This window comes from Puma concolor, chromosome A2 (genome assembly GCF_028749965.1).
Source record: "Puma concolor isolate L17-30 chromosome A2, mPumCon1.1.hap2, whole genome shotgun sequence".
In the NCBI taxonomy this organism is placed as follows: domain Eukaryota; kingdom Metazoa; phylum Chordata; class Mammalia; order Carnivora; family Felidae; genus Puma; species Puma concolor.
In genome coordinates this window covers 145,675,401-145,696,408 of record NC_141668.1, presented here as the reverse complement: position 1 = coordinate 145,696,408, position 21,008 = coordinate 145,675,401, and the positions used below count along the sequence as shown (strand labels likewise).

At 47.1% G+C, this 21,008-nt stretch overlaps 1 protein-coding gene across 6 annotated transcripts in view; it reads left to right on the top strand.

The window, feature by feature from the left end:
* FLNB (filamin B) overlaps positions 1–21,008 on the top strand; it is a 144,629-nt gene that overhangs the window by 80,123 nt on the left and 43,498 nt on the right. For all 6 annotated transcript variants that reach the window (XM_086697811.1, XM_086697810.1, XM_086697809.1 and 3 more), the window contains exons 11-24: positions 164–300; positions 1,828–2,021; positions 3,225–3,338; positions 3,952–4,095; positions 4,338–4,461; positions 4,800–4,960; positions 6,207–6,297; positions 6,558–6,727; positions 11,892–12,009; positions 14,159–14,421; positions 15,777–16,374; positions 17,030–17,203; positions 18,446–18,608; positions 19,292–19,452. In XM_086697811.1, the coding sequence (XP_086553937.1) occupies positions 164–300; positions 1,828–2,021; positions 3,225–3,338; positions 3,952–4,095; positions 4,338–4,461; positions 4,800–4,960; positions 6,207–6,297; positions 6,558–6,727; positions 11,892–12,009; positions 14,159–14,421; positions 15,777–16,374; positions 17,030–17,203; positions 18,446–18,608; positions 19,292–19,452 (2,612 nt within the window). The remainder of the gene's footprint in view (positions 1–163; positions 301–1,827; positions 2,022–3,224; positions 3,339–3,951; positions 4,096–4,337; positions 4,462–4,799; positions 4,961–6,206; positions 6,298–6,557; positions 6,728–11,891; positions 12,010–14,158; positions 14,422–15,776; positions 16,375–17,029; positions 17,204–18,445; positions 18,609–19,291; positions 19,453–21,008) is intronic.

Here is a 21,008-nt window from a genome sequence, read left to right as displayed (position 1 = left end):
ATAACAATGACCGTGGGGGCACCTGTGTGGAGGAAGGGGTTGGCTAGATAGACATTGGGACTGTAGGTAAAAGGAGGGGAAAAAATATGTGCAAACAACTTATGGCTGTTTGTAGTCTCTTCTTTGTTCTTCTTTAATGCTTTTTCTGTTCCTTTTCTCTTAGCCCCTTTGAAGTTCAAGTTGGCCCTGAAGCAGGCATGCAGAAAGTTCGTGCATGGGGCCCGGGCCTCCACGGTGGGATTGTCGGGCGGTCGGCAGACTTCGTGGTAGAGTCCGTTGGCTCTGAAGTGGGGTCTTTGGGTAGGTGGAAGCAGCTGGCCAGCGGCTTCTGGAAAGCTGAGATTACATGAGGCCTGGTCCCAATGTCAGGCTGAGAGTTGAGTCCTCCTCCAAGCTTCACTACCCTTAGCCCCCTTGCCTCCTGACCATCCATGGCCAGCTCTGGATACGGCTGTGGGATTGGGATTTTCATTTTCCTCTTGCCCTTCAAGTTGCCCTCTGCCTCTTCATTAATTCCAAGGACAGAGGTTTTCTACGGATGTTGTGCTTGAAACAGCGCTTGGAACATAATAGGCACTCTGCAAGTAATTGTTGCCTGAATTCTTAGTTTAGATGAATGAATAAATTTTGCTGAAATTTGAAATTTGGAGAATAAATATTCTTTGGAGCATAACAGAGTATATTTTATTTTACTTATTTTATTATTTTTTTTTAGTTTACTTATTTATTTTGAGAGAGAGAGAGAGAGAGGCAGAGATAGGGGGAGAGAGAGGGGGAGAGAGATGATCCGAAGCAGGTTCTACACTGTCAGAGCAGAGTTCGATGTGGGGCTCGAACCTACTAACTGTGATATCATGATCCGAGCCAAAGTCAAGAGTCAGATGCTCAACTGACTGAGCCACCCAGGCACCCCGATTTTAAATACATATCTGATGTAAATAGAATCACTTTAGATCAGTGGTCAGCAAACCTGCTCTATAAAGAACCAGATAGCAAATGTTTTAGTATTGTAGGCCGTATTCTCCCGGCTGCAACTGTTTAAGTCTGCAGTTGTAGCACAAAAGCAGCCATAGAAAATATAGAATTGAAGGAATGCGGCTGTGTTCCAGCAAAGCCTTATTTACAAAAACAGGTACTAGGTCAGTTTGGCCCACTGGCCATAGTTTGGTGACTATGTGTTTTAGGTAGTAAAAATAAGCAAACCAGAAAAAATAAGAAATCACCTTTAGTGTTTCCTTCTAGAGGGATAATGAGTGTTTTGGTATGATATTAAACCTTTTGGCATATCCTTCCAGATGTTTTTTCTGTACATTCACACCTAAATATTGATATGCCACAAAAAATATCTAGGGGTAATCTTTGTATCTTGTGCCTCAGATAAATATAGACCATGTCTTGATTTTCCATGACTTCTTTGGACTTCCATTGCATGGATACGTCTACCATTGGGCTTTCCTGTTATTTCTGTGGTTTTCTTAAAGACACAATGCTGAGTACACATACTTAGTACCTTTGTTTACACATATCCTTGATTATTTCCTTCAGATGAAAACCCGGAAGAGGATTTGGTGGGGCAAGGGTGGGCATTGATTTAAGGTTTTGGTTGACCTTCCTTATTAGATGATGTTTAAAAGAAAAACAAAAAGCATAGTATAAAATCCAGCCCTTCCACCTCTTATAAAGGCTCAGTGGGCTTGTTTTTGTAGGAAAGGGGCACAGATTTCAGTCTTCTGGCTGATACTTGGGTTTGAGGGAGTGAGTTGGTAGTAACATAGAATAGGTTCTTTCCACCATGTAACCAGGGGTCCTTCTCACCCCATCCCCCAGGGTTTGCCATCGAAGGCCCCTCCCAGGCAAAGATTGAGTATGATGACCAGAATGATGGCTCATGTGACGTCAAGTACTGGCCCAAGGAGCCTGGCGAATATGCTGTTCACATCATGTGTGATGATGAGGACATCAAGGACAGCCCGTACATGGCCTTCATCCATCCAGCTGCAGGAGACTACAACCCAGATCTGGTGAGTCTGTTTGTTATGTTTCTGTGCTCTCTTCCTGGCTCCTGACCCTCTCTATGGTATCCAGAGACATGTTGAGGGATGGCAGAGAGGAGCCATTGAGAGTTTAGGAAGGACAGTGGTCTGAGCTAGGACCCTGGTAATACCACTTAGTACTTTCTTAATGCCGGGCAAATCTCTTATGTCTCTCTCTCTCTCTCTTTTTTTTTAATGTTTTTATTTATTTTTAAGAGAGAGAGAGAAACAGAGCATGAGCAGGGGACTGGCAGAGAGAGAGGGAGACACAGGATCCAAAGCAGGCTCCAGGCTCTGAGCTGTCAGCACAGAGCCCGATGTGGGGCTTGAACTCGCAAACCGTGAGATCATGACCTGAGCTGAAGTTGGACATTTAACCAACTGAGCCACGCAGGCGCCCCCTCTGACTCTTGATCCTTTCTCTATAAAATGGGAATGATAGTAGCGTCTGTTTCCTAGGATTTCTGGGATGATTCAGGGGATCTAACATACATGAGGACAGTCCTTAGCCCAGTGGCTGGCCCATCCAGGGGGCTGCAGAAGCTGTTCTTCATAAATTAAACATGCTTTTTTCTCCCCAGCTCCCTTCTCTTAAATTGGAGCAGTGTTTCTAAGAGCTTCTGTCAAACTCTTAGGAGGCTGATAAACATCAAGTCTGAGGCAGCCTGGCAGCCAGGTGGAAGCTTCCACACTCCCATGTGTGCTATTGTGGCCCACCCGGGCAGCTGTTTGTAGGCTGATGTCGGTCTGGACTAGTTGCTATCCCTCTTTGGCCAATTGCTGGTCTTTTTTCCTCCCTGGGAGCTGCAAACTTTTGGAATGTCTGTGGTGAAGGTTCTGAGCCCCTGTCAAAGTGAGAACACTGAAACTGGGCATGGCTGGAGGTCCATGTCCTGGTCACTAGAAGTTCTCTATGTCAGCTCAGAATAAGGCAAGGAGCCCCAGGCTAGTTTGGGGCCTGGGTTTTGAGAATTTTCTTCCTCCTGGGAGGTTAAAAATACTATTTATAATTTTTGAGTTACAGCCTGCTAGAGCATTTTCCTTCCATATCCATCCTGTTATGTAGGTACTGTGAAGCCAGACACGGGTTGTTTTGTCCTTGTCTCATTCCCTGGTGGTCACTGGTCATTATGTAGGGGTATTGTTGGGGCATGGCACAGAAGGAGAATTATTATTGGCCCTTTGCCCCAGGTCCAAGCTTACGGACCAGGTTTGGAGAAATCTGGCTGCATTGTCAACAACCTGGCTGAGTTCACTGTGGATCCTAAGGATGCCGGAAAAGCTCCCTTAAAGATATTTGCTCAGGTAAGTTTCCAGGGGCCACCTGTGCAGATAACTGTCAGGTGACAAGATCTGTCACTATAGTGGCAAGTTGCTCAGTTCATCTGACCCTCAGTTCACTCATCCACACCTTGGGAATAACACGAATATTTATCTCATGGGGTTATGTGAGGATTAAATGAGATTCTAATATGTAAAGCAAGGTGATTTTCTCATCTTTGGGTTTTATATTCCTTGGAAACAAGGCTTGATTTCAGATTTCCTTGTAAATGTCCTTCAGTGTGGCTGAAGCTACCTAGTCCATGACAGGAGGTTTGTAAACAAGAATTTATTAAATATATTTATCTAACTTAATTGAATTTGGACCAAGGATTTAAATGCCGGAATTAAAATGAAGAAGTATTGAGTGGCCATGGCTTTATTTTTGGGTCATTTGCTTTTATTAAAAACAAATAAAAGCAGGCAGTATTTTATCACTTGTGGTGATTGCATTGTGAGAATGTGGCATATCATAGTTGCTCCGTGAAGATTTGTTGGATGGGTGGTGACTTGATTGTCTTGGGAAGCCATGGTGACCCTGTTTGATGAAGACAGTGTGAGGGGTCAGTTTCTGTTCTTAGCCTCTGCTCTTTTGCAGGATGGGGAAGGCCAGCCCATTGACATCCAGATGAAGAGCCGAATGGACGGCACGTATGCCTGCTCGTACACCCCGGTTAAGGCCATCAAGCACACCATTGCCGTGGTCTGGGGAGGTGTGAACATCCCTCACAGCCCCTACAGGGTAGGTTGTGAGACAGAATCCTGGCCATTGTATGAAAAAGCCAAGTCCTGTGGCAGTCTGGGCTGTATGCTGGATGGTCAAGGAGATACATCCTTGGTGGACCTTGACAGATGGAGTAGTTTGAAGGGCAGAGTACTCTAGATTGTCCAACAAAACTATTTCTAACAATGTTAACTAACAACGTGTCACTGGATCCAAGTGCAGGAAAACTTGGTTATAACTTTCTCCCATGTCCTCTTTAGGTCAATATCGGGCAGGGTAGTCATCCCCAGAAGGTCAAGGTGTTTGGGCCAGGCGTGGAGCGAAGTGGACTGAAAGCAAATGAGCCTACTCATTTCACAGTGGACTGTACCGAGGCTGGGGAAGGTGAGAGGGGGCTTCCCCCGGTGCAGTCATTGTTGCTCCTTGAGGAAGAACATTCTTTTCATAATGTTTGAAAGGCAGTGAACTTTGAGCCAAGAAATAGTGCACCTGAATAGGTAATTGTTCACCTAATGAGCCTCTGTGTCAGTTTCTTGGTCATATCTTTGCTAATCTTCCATCCCGTCTCCAAATCCCTAACTTAGCACCATCCCTTTGTCAGGTTTGTTACTGGAAGCTTCCCAATTGATTTTCTGGGGCGTTAGGTGAGCTGAGCTGGAAGTGATTGCATGGGACATGCTGTTTCTTGTACGCTGGTGCGCTCATAAGCTGGTCTGTTCCAGGTGATGTCAGCGTTGGCATTAAATGTGATGCCCGGGTGTTAAGTGAGGATGAGGAAGACGTGGACTTTGACATTATTCACAACGCCAACGACACGTTTACGGTCAAATATGTGCCTCCTGCTGCCGGGCGATACACTATCAAAGTTCTCTTTGCATCTCAGGTGTGTGTTTGGGCCTGGGTTCTTTCTGGCCACCTGTGTGTGTATTTCCTTTTTTTTTTTTATTTATTTTTATTTTTTATTTTTTTAGCAATAGGGCATTGTCTTGAGAATTCTGCTTAATAGTTTTCCTCTCTGGTTCCTTAACACCATGAAGGAAAAAAAAATAACCCCAGAATTAAGTTTTTACTACTTTCTAACCAAAGTGAGGCACAGTGTATTCAGTGGTTACAGCAGGGCTCTCTGGAAGGAGACTGGTTTGTTATAAACATTCATCAAGTTTTTGACTGAAATGTAATGAACTTCTAGAAGTGTTCTACTTCATCCTCTTTGAAGCAAAGGTTTTGGCCTTGGCCCTCAAACTTTTATAGGGAGAGGAGCTTTGAACTTTCAAATAGAGTTCATATTTACATGTGATAGTGAGGGTAAGGCAAGTGGTACCTAACATAGGGAATAGTGGACTCCCGATGATTCATATTAACCTCATGTAAAGATTGGAATCTTAAGAGAAAGTGCCTGAAGGTGTTGGTCTTGAATTAACTTCGGCCAGTTAAACTGTTCCACCTTTATTCTGATAATCTGCAACATTCTCTTTTAGTTTTTTAAAAAATGTTTATTTTTGAGAGAGAGTACAAGAGGGAGAGGGGCAGAGAGAGAAGGGGACAGAGGATCCAAAGCAAGCTCCGCTCTGACAGCACTGAGCCTGATGTGGGACTCGAACTCATGAATCTCGAGATCACAACCTGACCCGAAGTCAGATGCTCAACTGACTGAGCCATGCAGGCACCCCTGCAACTTTCTTTTTGAAGAATTATAGCCATTCTATTTCTGATTAGCTCCTTGCATTCCCCAAACCTTAGCTCTGAGCTGTACCTGGAGGACATTTCCTTCCCCGTGACCCCATCCATATGTTATTGTTTGGGTTTTATTCTTGGTAGTATTTCTTACATTCTAAGTACTCAACCTTTGTTGTTAAAGGCTCAGAGTTTTAAGATTCATTTGTGGGAAACCTTCCCTTAGCTGTGCAGTAAGCAGGTCAAAGCCTGTGATGTAGGGATCCAGGCATTCGTAAGTGACACCTGTTGGCCGCTACCTGAGGCTAGATTGCAAGGCTTGGCCCATGGTGACAGAAGTTTGCTCACCACCACCCACCAGAGTCACAGACGTCTCCCCCTTCATGTTGGGCAGAAAGCTAAGCTCTGGCAGATGCTTCAGGGACTTTCCTACTGAGACAGTGTCTCCCCTACAGGAAATCCCCGCCAGCCCTTTCAGAGTGAAAGTTGACCCTTCCCATGATGCCAGCAAAGTGAAGGCAGAAGGCCCAGGGCTCAGCAAAGCAGGTAAGACGACTCCTGGAGGCCTTCTACAGGCCAGTGGCAATGGACATGTTTGGTCCAGGGACCTCGAGGGACTCTTCTCCACCAAAGGCAGGTGTCTGTCGGGGCAGTGCTCCTGCCCAAGCTGTTGGCAGTGGCCAAGCACCAGCCCGTGTCGCTGACTACTTTGGTAGAGCTGGTGCTGAGGAACCCGTCAGACTGGTTGTAAAAGTGAAACCACTCCAACCAGGCCTGTCTCCCCACTTCACAGTATATCCTTCCAGGTGTGGAAAATGGGAAACCAACCCACTTCACTGTCTATACCAAAGGGGCTGGAAAGGCCCCACTGAATGTGCAGTTCAGCAGCCCCCTTCCTGGAGACGCCGTGAAGGATTTGGACATCATCGACAATTACGACTACTCTCACACCGTTAAATACACACCCACCCAGCAGGTAGGGTTCTTCCCATTCCCTTGTCCCCTGGCCCCCCACCCAGGCCCCTTCCCCCTCAGTGCTGTGCTGGGTACTTTGGACACCAAGGGTGTGATCTGTGCTCTGTTGTAGTGCTCCTCTGTGGGCTACGGCTTCTCATGCCTGTCATTCTGAGCCTCTCTGGGAGGTTCTGGCAAAAGGCCTGGTTGGTTCCGTGAGGAGGACCTGAAGGTTTCCCTAAGAACAAGCAGGAAGCTAGCCCGTATCTCCCCATCCCAATCTCCCACGTCCATTTTGGGTTTTAGCAGGGAAACTGTGAGCTCTTGGAATTCAGCACCTAGTATCTCCCTCTTATTTCACACACATCGCTCATCCTTACCAGCTGCCTTTCCTTTAGTCTTTTCTTAATTACTCACAGGGGAAGGAATGGCCATGACTCTGTTTTTCCTTGCTGGCCCTTTTACAAGGTGGTGTAGTGGGTCTCTCTCAAAGAGAATTCAGCCTTTAGTTCCTCGGCCCCGAAATAGTATATTTAGGGCCCCAGATTGTTCCCTTTGACAAAATTCAGGAACACAGACAGGATCTGACCATCCAGGCCACTTGGCTCTGATTATTTTAGGCAGGAAGCACCAAGGAAACACTCTCTCTGTGTATGCATTCATGTTAACTTGTTCAAAATTTCACTCCCTGGCCACACTTCTGGGGTCTGAAGAACAGATAACCCTCAAAAAAAGCCTGGATTTTACTACTTATGCATAGTGTTCTACACGGTCATTCAAACCTCTCAGATTTCTTCTTTCCTGAGGAAAACAGTCCCCCTGTGTGAGGTACCCTTTGTGGGAGAACAGGGATGATGCTTTCTGCAGAAACGCCACCTGAGAAGCATCACTCTTGCTTGGCCCTCTCAGGGAGGAGCTGCCTAGAGTCTCGTGGGAAGGAATGAGAGGTACAGTAAGGATTGGGGGGTGACTTAGGTATCCCCTTGCGCTGGGGGCTACACATCCTAGGAGGTGGAATCTTTACTCTGAGAGCCTCCCTGGCAGTGAGAGGGGTCCTCTGGGTGAGTTCTCATGTGCTGCAATATGGATGTGGCCTCTTATCTCCAGATGTTCTCCCTGTGGTTTTTGTTTTTACCTTAATGAGGGGTTCATTATTAGTGGTGGTAAAATTAATACTTTTGTAGGTAGAATACCCTTTACTCAGCAGGCCGCTAAGCGCTAAATGGGTAATTCTTTTCCTACTGATGCTTCAGAGGGCTGCTGGGAGCCTCACCATCGGGAGCACCAGCTTGACATCATCCTTATTGCCAATTCTCCACATTGCTTAGGAGAAGGTACCAGAACACATGGCCATGCACACTGGAAAGGTCACAAGGTCTTACTTAGACTCTTCTAGAACATTCTGAGACTCTTGCTTTATCCTGTATGTATAAACCTTTCTGGGTTTTGGCTCAGCTGCCACAAAGTAAGTTGCAGACATTAAGACAGAGTCAGGTTTTGACCTGCACCCTCAGAAGAGACTTAAGAACCTGTTGCCCTAGAAGCCCCAGCTGCCAGTTGGGGCAAGGGTGGCGGCTAGAGGGGGAGACTTCTTACTTCAAAGTCACCCCAAGGTCAAAGTCATCCAGTTCTGGATGACAGCAGGTTTGAGGGGTGTTGCAGGCTCAGTGGCCATTTGGAGCTATTTGTTCAGATGCTGCCTGTCATGTGTCTAAGGAGCCTGGCAGAGGCTTGGTGTGTCACTGCCTCCAATGTGAACGGCTCACATGTTCTTCTCTGGTCCCAGTTTGGTGTTTAGAGCAAGGTTTGCCATTCCATTATTTGGGCAACTTGCAGTTTAGCCAGTTTCTCTGTGGCAAAGGAAATAGATTGTATTTCTTCTCTTGGGGTGTGAGTTCCCCAAGGATGGGATACCATGTCATATATATACAAGCATATATATCTTTCCATCCCCAGTCTTGAGCATAGGGCCTGGTGCTCTATGTTCTCTGCATGGATTTATGCCTTAAAGCGTGAATACACAAAATAGAGCCTCTCCTCACAAGCAGAGACAACATAAGAACTTTGCACAAGAGTGGGGCCAAGCATCCTCATTTGCCTTTGATCTCTCTTTTCTGAAGAGCAGCGTACAGCTCCAGATTAGGTTAAATAAGCTTGCCTTTTGAGCCATGCCCTTGGATGTGGTTAAGAGGCCTGGGTCAGCCCAGAAGGCCGTGCCCAACGTGGAGGCAGGGAGCGCACTTTGAAGACTGATGCCCACAGGTGCACCTTCTTATGGTGGTTTTAGGGAATATCAGGCTGGAACTTTCCAGAAGTGTAGTTGTTTAGTGTGTGTGAAGAGACAGTGGTGGGTTCTAGCCCAGGGTGAGCTGTCGCCCTCAGAATGCAGGCTGTGCTGTATGAGGAGCTGTGGCCCCACCTGATTGCTGGCTCCCTGCTCCCTGCCACCTGCGGGCTGCTACTATCCCCTGCAGGGTCTCTGAGTGATGCCTCCCTGCAGCAGACCAGCATGGTCTCGTCGGAAGGTGGTGATCAGAGCTCCTTTTGCCTTGGTAGAGTGTCCTTGTTGGACTGGGGCTTGAGGATCCTCCAAAGGTCAGACAAAGGCTTGATTTCTTAGGAAGGAGAAGACACAATGCTCTATTCTCCCAGGGAGTTTGCCTTCTGTGCTTTTGGATGGCTGCGTCCCCAAAAGCCTTCAGTTTCTCACCCATACTCCCTCCCATAGAGCAAGTGCTTTGAGAAGCTGGTGGCAACGGCTCCATGACCTTCTAGGTCAGAAGCCACTGGGAATCAAAAACTCCACGTACTTACGGTGGGTGCCTTGAGGAGACCCTGTGAGTTCACTGAGCCCTACCTGTTCTGGAGGTCTCTGGAGGAGGGGGCTGTGGGGAGCTCACTTGGTCCTGTCCTCACCTGAGCTCGCAAGTCAGAGTCTTGTGTTCATGTGCTGTGCACGGTAGGATTAAGGTCTCAGAGGCACATAGGGGAGAGAATAAAACTGACCTGCAGTCAGCAGGGTCTTTGTGAAATGCACCAGTGGTCACTGCTCACACATTCCTGACATCACTACTCTCTCTGGTTGTTCCTTGGCCAGGCCTCACAGGAAACCTTAAAATGCTACAGGTCCTTGCAGGTGGTAAATCTCTTCAGATCTCTTCCTCCCCCTTGTTAAGTTATTTGAGGTTGAGTTAATTTCCTGGGTTTTTGTTTTGTTTTGTTTTATTACTGGTAATGAGAACACTTTTTTTTTTTTTTTTTAATGTTTATTCATTTTTGAGAGAGAGTGTATAAGCAGGGGAGAGGCAGAGAGTGAGGACAGAGAATCCAAAGCCGGCTCTGCACTGACAGCGGCGAGCCCCACGCGGGGCTTGAACTCACAAGCCGTGAGATCATGACCTGGGCTGAAGTTGGACACTCAACCAACTGAGCCACCCAGGCACCCCTGAACACACTTTCTTTTATGGGATGGGTAGGCTTAATTGAAAGAGGATTTTTCCTCCTTGTGTGGTGCACCAGAGACACAATGAGAAGACTTATAGGGGCTGGTGGGGAAGGAAGTTTTTCCATGACCTCTGGTTAGTTGTGAGGCCTAGCCCTCAAGGATTTAGGGACTTTGTGGGCACATTGAAGCTTGGGAAGAGCTGGTGTGATGAAATTGCCATGGTGGCTGAAGTAATGGATCACTCCCTGCCTTCCTCATTACAGAGAGGAGACCTTTCCTGTCCCTGGGCTGGCTCTCAGCTCTGTTGGATCTGACCTGTGTACATTTTACCACGAAATGTTACACCCTTGAGGCAGGGGGCCAGTTAGTGTGTTTGCAGTGCTAATAAATCCTGGAGAATCAATCCTCCCTCCTTCAATGATGGCAATCAATTTCTTTCTTGGCTTCTTCCCCCCTTTTTTATTATTATAAGCAATGTGAGAAAATATATATAGGCCAAAAGCTACACCCTTTTAACACTTGATCAGTGACAGCTTTCAGCAGAGCCTAAATTCTGGTGAGCCCCCAGATTTCCTCCACGTCCTCTTATGTTATGCCTGGATGTTTAAGGTGAGGGAGATCTTAATCTACTGAGACAGCCATGGGCTTTCATGGAGTCTTGGTTGGGCGGGGGGCAGGAGTTGCTTAGCTGACTGGGGAGGGGAAGCCTGACGTGAGCGGGCCAGGACTGGCCGGAGGAGAACATCCGTGGCACATATGGTCGTACTGTGCTCCCGTGACCCCTGGCCTACTAGCAAGGGGCCTGCCAAGCCCACAGATGTGGTCCCCTCTGCACTTGCAACTTTTCTTTCTTTCCTTGACATAGATGGAGTTTCGAGACTACACGGTGGTCCTAGAATAACTCCAGTCTGCAAATCCCTTTCACCATCTGGTGGCCTGAAATTGATTTCCAGAATGTAGAAAAAGCTGATGTTGTTCAGTTAGAGGCCCCCATACCCAGCAGCTTTCTCCATGGCCACAGTCAGGTGTGTGCTGGGTGGAGGTAGTGTGGCAGAGCAGCTGGGACACTGGTCTGGGTGCTGTGGGTGGGAGGTCCAACTCTCACACTTACCAGGTATGTGATTTGGGGCATGTGACTCTACCTCCCTGAGCTATAGTTTCCTTTCCTGAAAAAATGGAGATGACAGTGGGAAACCACCCCTTTGGACTGTTTGGAGATTGAGTCAAGGAAATGCTTAAAAGCACAGAGCACAGTAGGCTTATTAAGTCGTCTCTGTTGTTATAAGCTGCTCTGGTTTTATCTTTCTCGCTTGTTCTTGCCGTGGTGCCGGAAGCTTAGAGAAACGTATCTGTGCTGTTTCTTTCTTTCTTTCTTTCTTTTTTTTTTTTTAAGTTTATTGATTTATTTTTGAGAGAGAGAGAGGAAGAGAGAGAATGTGAGAGGGGGAGGGGCAGAGAGAGAGAGAGGGGAGAGAGAATCCCAAGCAGACTCCATGCTGTCAGCACATAGCCTGATGCAGGGCTCGAACTCACAAACCATGAGATCATGACCTGAGCCAAAACCAAGAGTTGGACGCTTAACTGACTAAGTCACCCAGGCACCCCTATATCTGTGATGTTTCTAAATCTACTGGAGTCAAGTGCCCCGTGTCACTGGAAGAATGAAGGATCTGGAAGGCAGGTTTAAACAACAAGTTAGATATTGGTGCCCAAAGGTGCACTCTGTTTCCTCTCGTTCCAGGGCAATATGCAGGTTCTGGTTACCTATGGTGGTGACCCCATCCCTAAAAGCCCTTTCGCCGTGGGCGTGGCTGCTCCACTGGATCTGAGCAAGATAAAAATTAATGGGCTGGAAAACAGTAAGTGTGTGGATGAAGGGGGGGCAGGTCACTGAAGACCATCAACTGGGGCTGCCAATTAGATTCCCTTCAAAGGACAGTTTGCAGAGAAACATTCTGCCTTAAGAGACTTTGCAGTGGGACAGACTTGGGTGTGGATTGGGGCCATGCTGTAGGAGAGCTCTGTGACCCTCCCTGACCTCTGTGACTTCACCAAGCCTCGGTCTTCTCATTTTTAGAGGCGGGGAGGGGAGATCAAGAACACTGACATTCACAGGAATATTTTGAAAGTTAAATAAGAGCTCCTGATTCAGGGGCTGGCACATAGCCAGGCCTCCGTAACTGCTGGCCTCGCAGTGGGATGCTTTCATTACATAGAGAAGTTGGGACACATTGATTTCTGGTGAGTTTCTACTGTGCTAGTTGTCCTTGGCCATGGAATCCACACGAGGGTAGACAGTCTAGCATAAAAGCCAACTCCCTGGCGCTCAGAAACCACAAGTATGATGCATCCCTCCAGCCCCATCCCAGTATTCCTTTAGCTTGGTAGGTATCTTATCAGTACAAACTCATTTCATTTATTTTAAAATGTTTCAATTTATTTTATTAGGGAAAATTCCAAACATACAAAAGTAAAGACCATAGTATAATGTGAACACTGATGTTGTTATCACCACCTTCAGAAGTTCAACACGTAATCATAGAATTATTTTTTTATACAAGTAATGCATAAATCCACTTTCATCTAAAAAACATCACAGTTGAGAGTAAACTCCACTCTGCTACCTTTTTTTCTCCCTTAGGTTAACCAGAGTTTTCAGTTCAGTTTTTATCCTTCCAGACCTTCTCTCTGCATCTATATGTGCATATGTGCCAGCAGAAAACATTTGGCAATGTTTATTTTGCATTAAAATTATCCTGCCATACCCGTGTGTCTTCAGCCTGCCTTTTGACATCAGCACTGCATCCTGGAGAACACGCACACCTATGTCCCCTTGTTGGCATGAGCTGCTGTGTGGCTGCAACCCAGCCATGCCTCGGTGGCACACATTCACCTGATTTCAGGGTCACGTGGGGCTCAGCACATACCCCCCCAAGGCAGGCCTCTTTGGTCTCAGTGGACCTTTGATGAGCGCCTTCACTGACCTGTGACCCAAATGCATGAGCCACCTCCCAGCTCTGGGGTCTCTGAAGCAAGAAATGGATGCTGGCTTTGTCCCTGGAGGGCAGCCAGCTCTGAGCATATGAATCGTCACTGTCCAGTCCTTTTCATGTGTCTCCTCGTTGTTGCTTTTTCTCTAAGACACTTAGGGCTTCAGTTGCAGACCAGGCAAAGCACAATGGCGATTAGAAAAGCCTTTGGGCCATGGCGCTCTGAGGCTCCAGAGTCAGGAATTCCCTGGCTTGTGGCGGAGGCCCTGTGCTCCCAAGTGCTTTCCTTTTGGTTCAAAGTCCTTCCCCTGTTTTTGTCAAATACAGCACATGGGTTTTCTGTGGCCCTGCTTTGCAGAGAACTTTCAGATATCAGCGCAGTACAGAGAGTCACTTCCTCAGACTCGCCCCAGTGCCCCTGCACCGGCCAGCTCTGTGACTTTTGCCTTGTTGGCTGTAGGATTAAATTTGCTGCCAAGAGTTAGTAAATAAAACATTGGCCTATGGGAATGTTTTGATATAAAGTTAACACCTGAAGTAAGTAGAGGACAGTGTCAGATTATAATTTACGAGTCAGCAGAGCACATTGTGAGATCAGGTAAATTTATGTTTGAGTCCCACCTTTCTGGTCTGCTGGGTGTCACCCTGGACACATTCCTTAACCTCTCTGAGACTCAGTTTTCCCATCTGTTAAAGCCATCGCTGACAAATACCCCATGGGGTTGTGTTAAAAATTAAATGAGATGATGTGCCAGGGTGTAGAGTGCATTCAGTACGTGTCAGCTATCATTGTTATCAATATCATCATTAATTAATAATTGTTCTTGTACTGGTTATTATCCAGGTACATGCTGATTATCCCTACTCAGTCTTGCTTCTTGTCCTCGCTATCAGCCACTGCTTGTTGCCTGGGCTGAGATAACACCTCATGTCCAAGGAACTGTCAGTTTTTTGCTCTCGGTTGTTCTTGTTGCTGAAAAGGGTCAGCTCATCACTTTGGCATGTTCCCCTTTTCCAGGAGTCGAAGTCGGGAAGGGCCAGGAGTTCGCCATTGACACAAACGGGGCAGGAGGCCAAGGGAAGCTGGATGTGACGATCCTGAGCCCCTCGAGGAAGGTCGTGCCGTGTCTGGTGGCGCCCGTGGTGGGCCGGGAGAGCAGCACAGCCAAGTTCATCCCTCGCGAGGAGGGGCTCTACGCTGTAGACGTCACCTACGATGGACACCCCGTGCCTGGGAGCCCCTACACGGTGGAGGCCTCACTGCCACCAGATCCCACCAAGGTTAGCTTGTGTTTTTGTACCAGGATGTGTCTCCTGTTGTCAGATATAACACTGTGGTCCTTCACCCATCCTGCTTGACAAAGACCTTTAGAAAATCATTTTCTGAGGAAAGTCCATTCTCAACGACTGACGGAAGTTTTCTGTCTTACAGTTCAGCCTTGGCTTGGGGGGGGGGGGGGGAGCGGGTCGTCCCTGGGCAGCTTGCCGTCCTTCCCACTGCTCGTCTTCTCTCTCTCTCTCTCTGGTGGTGAGGCTTCGGTGAGGGCCTCGTCCCTGGGTTCTAGCCCTTCGTTTGCTAGCATAATAATGGGTGAGCCTGAATGGGTGAGGTGAGATAGTGTGGGTGGAGGCCAGCGTCCAGCATGCAGAGTGAGCTCACCCTGCAGAAGTTGTATAATACAATATAAAAATATATGAGTGGGGCACCTGGGTGGCTCGGTCAATTAGGCATCTGACTCTTGACCTCGGCCCAGGTCACAATCTCATGGTTTGTGGGATCAAGCCCTGTGTTGGGGTCTGCACTGACAACACAGAGCTTGCTTGGGGTTCTTTCTCTCCCTCTCTCTCTCTCTCTCTGCCCCTCTCCCGTTCAAATTCTGTCTCTCTCTCTCTGAAAAAATAAACATTCAAAAAAATTTTTTTAATAAATAAATTAAAAAAAAATTTTATTAGATTTTTGTTTTTAGAGCAGTTTTAGGTTCCTAGTAGAATTGAGAGGAGGGTACAGAGATTTCCCTCATACCTCCTGTGCCTGCATGTGCACAGCCTCCCCATTATTACCATCACCCAGCAGAGTTCTACGTTTGTTCTAACTGATGGACCTATGCTGACATCCTGTTCACCCCAAATCCGTAGTTTGCACAAGGGTTCACTCTTGGTGGTCTACATTCTATGGGTTTGGACAAATGTAGAAGGGCAGGTATCCACCACTGCAGTTTTTTATTATGTGGAGTTTGTTGAGGGAGGTGTAGCCTTCCAAGCAACAGGGAGGCCCATAAAACCATGCTACAAGCGTTCAGCCCCGCGTGTGTTTGTTAGTCTCCACCTCCAGCCCTGTGGTTCGGGAGTGCTGGGCATGGCAGAGTGGAAGTCACATGCCGGTCTTCAGAGGGCCACGCCTCGGTGCTGTAGCTTTCAGTGTTGACTGAGCTTGCAGCCGTGTCTCCCTTTGGTAGCCATCTGCAGCCTGGATTGCACCATGGCTCTAACTCGGGTCTGTGTGACATGAGTTAGGCCCCAGGGAGAAGGGCCACTCAGCTGAGAGGCCTGATTGCAGGCTGGGGTGTGAGGTGGTGCTGGCCGAGCAGCCACTCCAGCATCAGGCACAGTTCGACTTTTATTCTCTGTTCAAATAGGTGAAGGCCCATGGTCCTGGCCTTGAAGGTGGTCTCGTGGGCAAGCCCGCGGAGTTCACCATCGACACCAAAGGAGCGGGCACCGGAGGCTTGGGCCTCACCGTGGAAGGCCCATGCGAGGCCAAAATTGAATGCTCTGACAATGGCGATGGCACGTGCTCTGTCTCCTACCTGCCCACAAAGCCCGGGGAGTACTTTGTCAACATTCTCTTTGAAGAAGTCCATATACCTGGTTCTCCCTTCAAAGCCGACATTGAAATGCCTTTCGACCCCTCTAAAGTCGTGGCTTCGGGGCCAGGTCTCCAGCATGGGAAAGTGGGCGAAGCTGGGCTGCTGAGTGTTGACTGTTCGGAAGCAGGGCCCGGGGCCCTGGGCCTGGAAGCCGTGTCAGACTCGGGAGCGAAAGCCGAAGTCTGTATTGAAAACAACAAAGATGGTACCTATGCAGTGACCTATGTGCCCCTGACTGCCGGCATGTACACACTGACCATGAAGTATGGAGGCGAGCTCGTGCCCCACTTCCCTGCCAGGGTCAAGGTGGAGCCCGCTGTGGATACCAGCAGGGTCAAAGTCTTTGGGCCAGGAATAGAAGGAAAAGGTAGGTTTCATAAAGAGAGGGAAGCTGCAAAATAGCTTGGGACTTAGGGGTCCCCAGAAGCTCAGAGTGGAGCTCTGAACTCATATGCTCACTGGGGCCAGGTGGGGTGTAGGAAAACACCTATGCTCCTGCATCCAGAAGAGAAGGACCACGGCAAAGGAGTGGGCACATGGCATTTCTGCTGCCTGACCCTCACGTTGTTTCTCTGTGGAACAGGGCCCAGCACTGCCTGCAGATTTTCCTGTTTCTCTGGCAGAGTTAAAAACCTTGATTTTTATGTGGAAATTCAAGATCTTTCATTTTTGACACTGAATTGAAAAGGTTTCAAATGTGGTGCTAATATCACACTTGCTGCAGAGCAGATCTGTCTTTGTCCTTTAACCTGTCCCCAGACCCCACCTTTGTCCAAAAAGTGTACAAGTGGTTGTGTTCTCACTGGGGCTTCCACAGACTACCCGGGAGGAAGCAGCTTTTGCAAGGTGGTGGTAGGGGGAGGTGGTCATTAATACTGTTGATTTTGAGAGTCAGAGAAAACAGTTGTCTGCTGTCACTGAAACTAGACCTAACGTATCTGAAGTGCAAGAACCTTGGTTCTTGGATTTGGTCCTGGGTCCCAGGTATTGGTGACGTTCTTATCTGTGTGATTGCTCTGCAGATGTGTTTCGTGAGGCCACCACCGACTTCACGGTCGACTCACGGCCCCTGACACAGGTTGGGGGTGACCACATCAAAGCCCATGTTGCCAACCCCTCAGGGGCCTCTACCGAGTGCTTCGTCACAGACAATGCCGATGGGACCTACCAGGTGGAGTACACGCCCTTTGAGAAAGGTGAGTTGATTTCTCCTTGGACATGACCCTTGTTCATAGCTGTGCTGGGCCATTTCGTTTGGTGACTGGTGTTGACTCCTGCCTCATGCGTCTGGCCTGTCTCAGCAGAGGCATGTACAAAGTGACAGGGACATGTGGAAATCTCCCTCCCCTATAATGCCTCCTTATATGTTGACACTTGGGCCAGGTTTAGCCTCAGGCTCACCCGAGCAGGTTATGAGTGATGTCATGCGTATTGCTCATTTGTAGAGTTTGTTTTATGTCATTTATTTCTTGAATATTAAAATTATTTAAAAATTTGAGGGGCATCTGGGTGACTTAGTTAAGCGTCCGACTTTGGCTCAGGTCATGATCTTGCAGTTCATGGGTTTGAGCCCCACACTGGGCTCTGTGCTGACAGCTCAGAGCCTAGAGCCTGTATCTCCCTCTCTCTCTGCCCCTCACCCACTCACACTCTGTCTCTCAAAAATAAACATTAATAAAAACATTTTTTAATTTGATAAATAACAAAAAGGCAAAAAATTAAAAGTACCATATATCCTCATTACTTGGATATGTGATTCCTATAAATATTTTGGTGCAGATACTTCCAATCTCTTTATGTAAATGCATGTATATTCTATTTCATGGATTCCCCCTTTGTCTCTTGGCTAATGACTGCATGGAGTGTTTCCAGATCAGGATAATACATTTAAGATGACTAACTTGAATACAGATGTAGTGATATTTGCTTGGAGGAGAGACCTTGTGCATATGTGTGTCAGGGAGGGAGAGTTATGTGTCCGTCAGGTGAACAGAAAGCATAAATAAACAAGTGCATTTATTTTTTTATTTTTTTTTTTTATTTTTTTTTTCAACGTTTATTTATTTTGGGGGCAGAGAGAGACAGAGCATGAACGGGGGAGGGGCAGAGAGAGAGGGAGACACAGAATCGGAAACAGGCTCCAGGCTCTGAGCCATCAGCCCAGAGCCTGATGCGGGGCTCGAACTCACGGACCGCGAGATCGTGACCTGGCTGAAGTCGGACGCTCAACCGACTGCGCCACCCAGGCGCCCCAAACAAGTGCATTTAAAAAGAATCAAATCATACCGATGTTGTACTATTTCTTTAACCCACTTGTTGCAAATAACATGGTATAGCAGGTAGGTGTGGGTACTAGGTGAAACTCTGCAGTAGAGTGTTATTTCCCACAAATAGGTGACTCCTGTACAAATATGTTTCTGTTTGTTGTTTTTGAACAGGTCTCCATGTAGTGGAGGTGACCTACGATGATGTACCTGTCCCAAATAGTCCCTTCAAAGTGGCTGTAACCGAAGGCTGCCAGCCATCTCGGGTTCAAGCCCAAGGACCTGGGTTGAAAGAGGCCTTTACCAACAAACCCAATGTCTTCACCGTGGTTACTAGGTAAGCAGGATCCTGGGTTCTGTGTGTTGACTCTCTAAAAAGAGTAGGTTTAGGTAGTTTAAATGCTCTGAGTTTTACGGGTGTATTCTGCATATGTGTCATGGAGTCTGGTACTCAAAAAGTTACCAGAAAGCCCTTGGTGATAGTCATAAAATTGCTGAGCAAACCAGAACTAGATGGAAGCGCCTTAACTTGATAATGCAGAAATATATATAGCCAATCTCATAGTTAGGTGAGATATTAGAAGTATGCCTCCTGTGGGGCGCCTGGGTGGCTCAGTTGTTTGGGCATCTGACTCTTGATTTTAGCTCAAGTCATGATCTCAGGGTTTGTGAGTTCGAGCCCGGTGTCAGGCTCTGCACTGACAGCGTGGAGCCTGCTTGGGATTCTCACTCTGTCCCTCTCTCTCTGCCCCTCTCCTGCTGTCTCTCTCTCTCCCCCACCCGCCCAATATTAGCATTAAAAAAAAAATTTTTTTTTAATCAAAAGAAGAATAAGCATCGGAAAGGAGAGGTTAAATCTGTCTTATACTGTTGAGAAATCTTCTGTGTGAGAGGTGTCACAGTAGTTGAGTCAGGTTGGCTACGTGGGATCGTTTATAGAGGGATTTTAAATAGTTTTGGCAATAAGCAGACTAGCATGAACCACTAGTACCACTGTGCTTTCTTCTCCACACTTTCCAGAGGGGCAGGAATTGGTGGGCTTGGCATAACTGTCGAAGGCCCATCAGAGTCGAAGATCAACTGCAGAGACAACAAAGATGGTAGCTGCAGTGCTGAGTACGTCCCCTTTGCTCCAGGGGACTATGACGTTAACATCACATATGGAGGAGCCCACATCCCTGGTAAGGCTTCCCTCAGAAAGGTACCCAAAGAACAATTGATTTTGCGTGAAAGCAGGTTTTGTTTTGCTTATCTCTGAGTGGAGAAAGAGTCTGATATTTGCAGTAACTGCAAAGGGAGAATTTTCTTTATGGCTGCATCTCCAAGAATATCCCAACTGCCAGGAGGACCAGTAACATGGCAGAACACATTGACTTGGCATTTTGACTGCAAATGGTTGCTCACATGTTGGAGGACCTAATTTAAGTGAAAGCTGATTTTTTTTTTTTTTAGAACGTTGAAAATCTCCATTTTATTCTATGGTTGGTTCTTGCGCACCTTAGGCGTGTTTTCTTACTTTCTGTTTTTCATTGACAGTCCTGGTAGCCAAAAGAGACACACAGACTCAAATTTTTATGTATTAATTTCTTTTCTATTTAATGACGTAGTATATGCACTGGCTGTAAAACAGGGTTTGTTGGGTGCCTGGCTGGCTCAGGAGGTGGTGTATGCAGCTCTTGATCTCAGGGTTGTGAGGTTGAGTCCCATGTTGGGTTGATGAGATTACATAAAAAATTGGGAGTGGGATAATTCTTTGTTGTGGGGAGGCTGTCCTGTGCATTGTAGGGTATTGAGTAGCATTCCACCCCACTTCGTTTTGTGACAACCAAGAATGTCTCTAGATATTGCCAAGTATCCATTTGGGGACAAAATCATCCCTAGTTGAGAACCACTGCTATACATGATTGAAACAATGAAGAAATATATGACTTAAGTGGCAAAGGGCCCTCCACCTTTCATGCTCCAGGGGAGGGATTTTCATAGGTTCTCCTTCTGCTTATTTAGTGAAACAGTTGCCACTCAACACAGATCTAGATGGGTAGGTGACTGTGGTATGGAGTGGACACAGGTAAGGACTCTAGGGGCTGCCTCTGAGTCAGCCTATGCCTTGGCTTAGATATGTTGAGAAAGAGGTCAGAACCCTACCCCCAAGACTCCTGGGGCAGGAAGAGCCTTGGGTTGGTCAGTATTATTCTTGCCCTAAAAGTCATAAGCCAGGGTGAGACTGAAGGGGAAGGACCAGGCTGAGGAGCTTACTTTTGGGTTTCTGACTTGACTCCCAGGGAAGTGGAGTGTGCATTGACCAAACAGTTTCCTGAATCTGTACGTTTCCCCCCTTTATTACATGCAAATGTGTGCACACGTTCAAACTCACTCTTCCTCTCACGTTGATCTCAAAGCATTGACATTCAGCTCAAATTAATGCTCCTCAGATGTTCATTTAAGCTTTAATTTTATGAAGGCTTAGATATTCTTTGAAGGCTTAAGTCTCTTTAAGTTTAAGAAACTTAAATTGGTAAGTTTCTCCTCAAACTTGGCTTTGCAGCTGATCATAGCTTTCTAAATCCCTATAAGCACTAGTCAAGACGCATTCAGTCATGGACAAGACAGTCAAAGCTCTTGAGCTCCGGGAACTTCCTGGCTGGTGTTTATGTGACTTCTCCTGATAACTGCTACAAAGAAAGAACAGGGCTCAGTGACAGAATGCAGAGCCTTGAGTATCTTTTGGAGCTCTGCA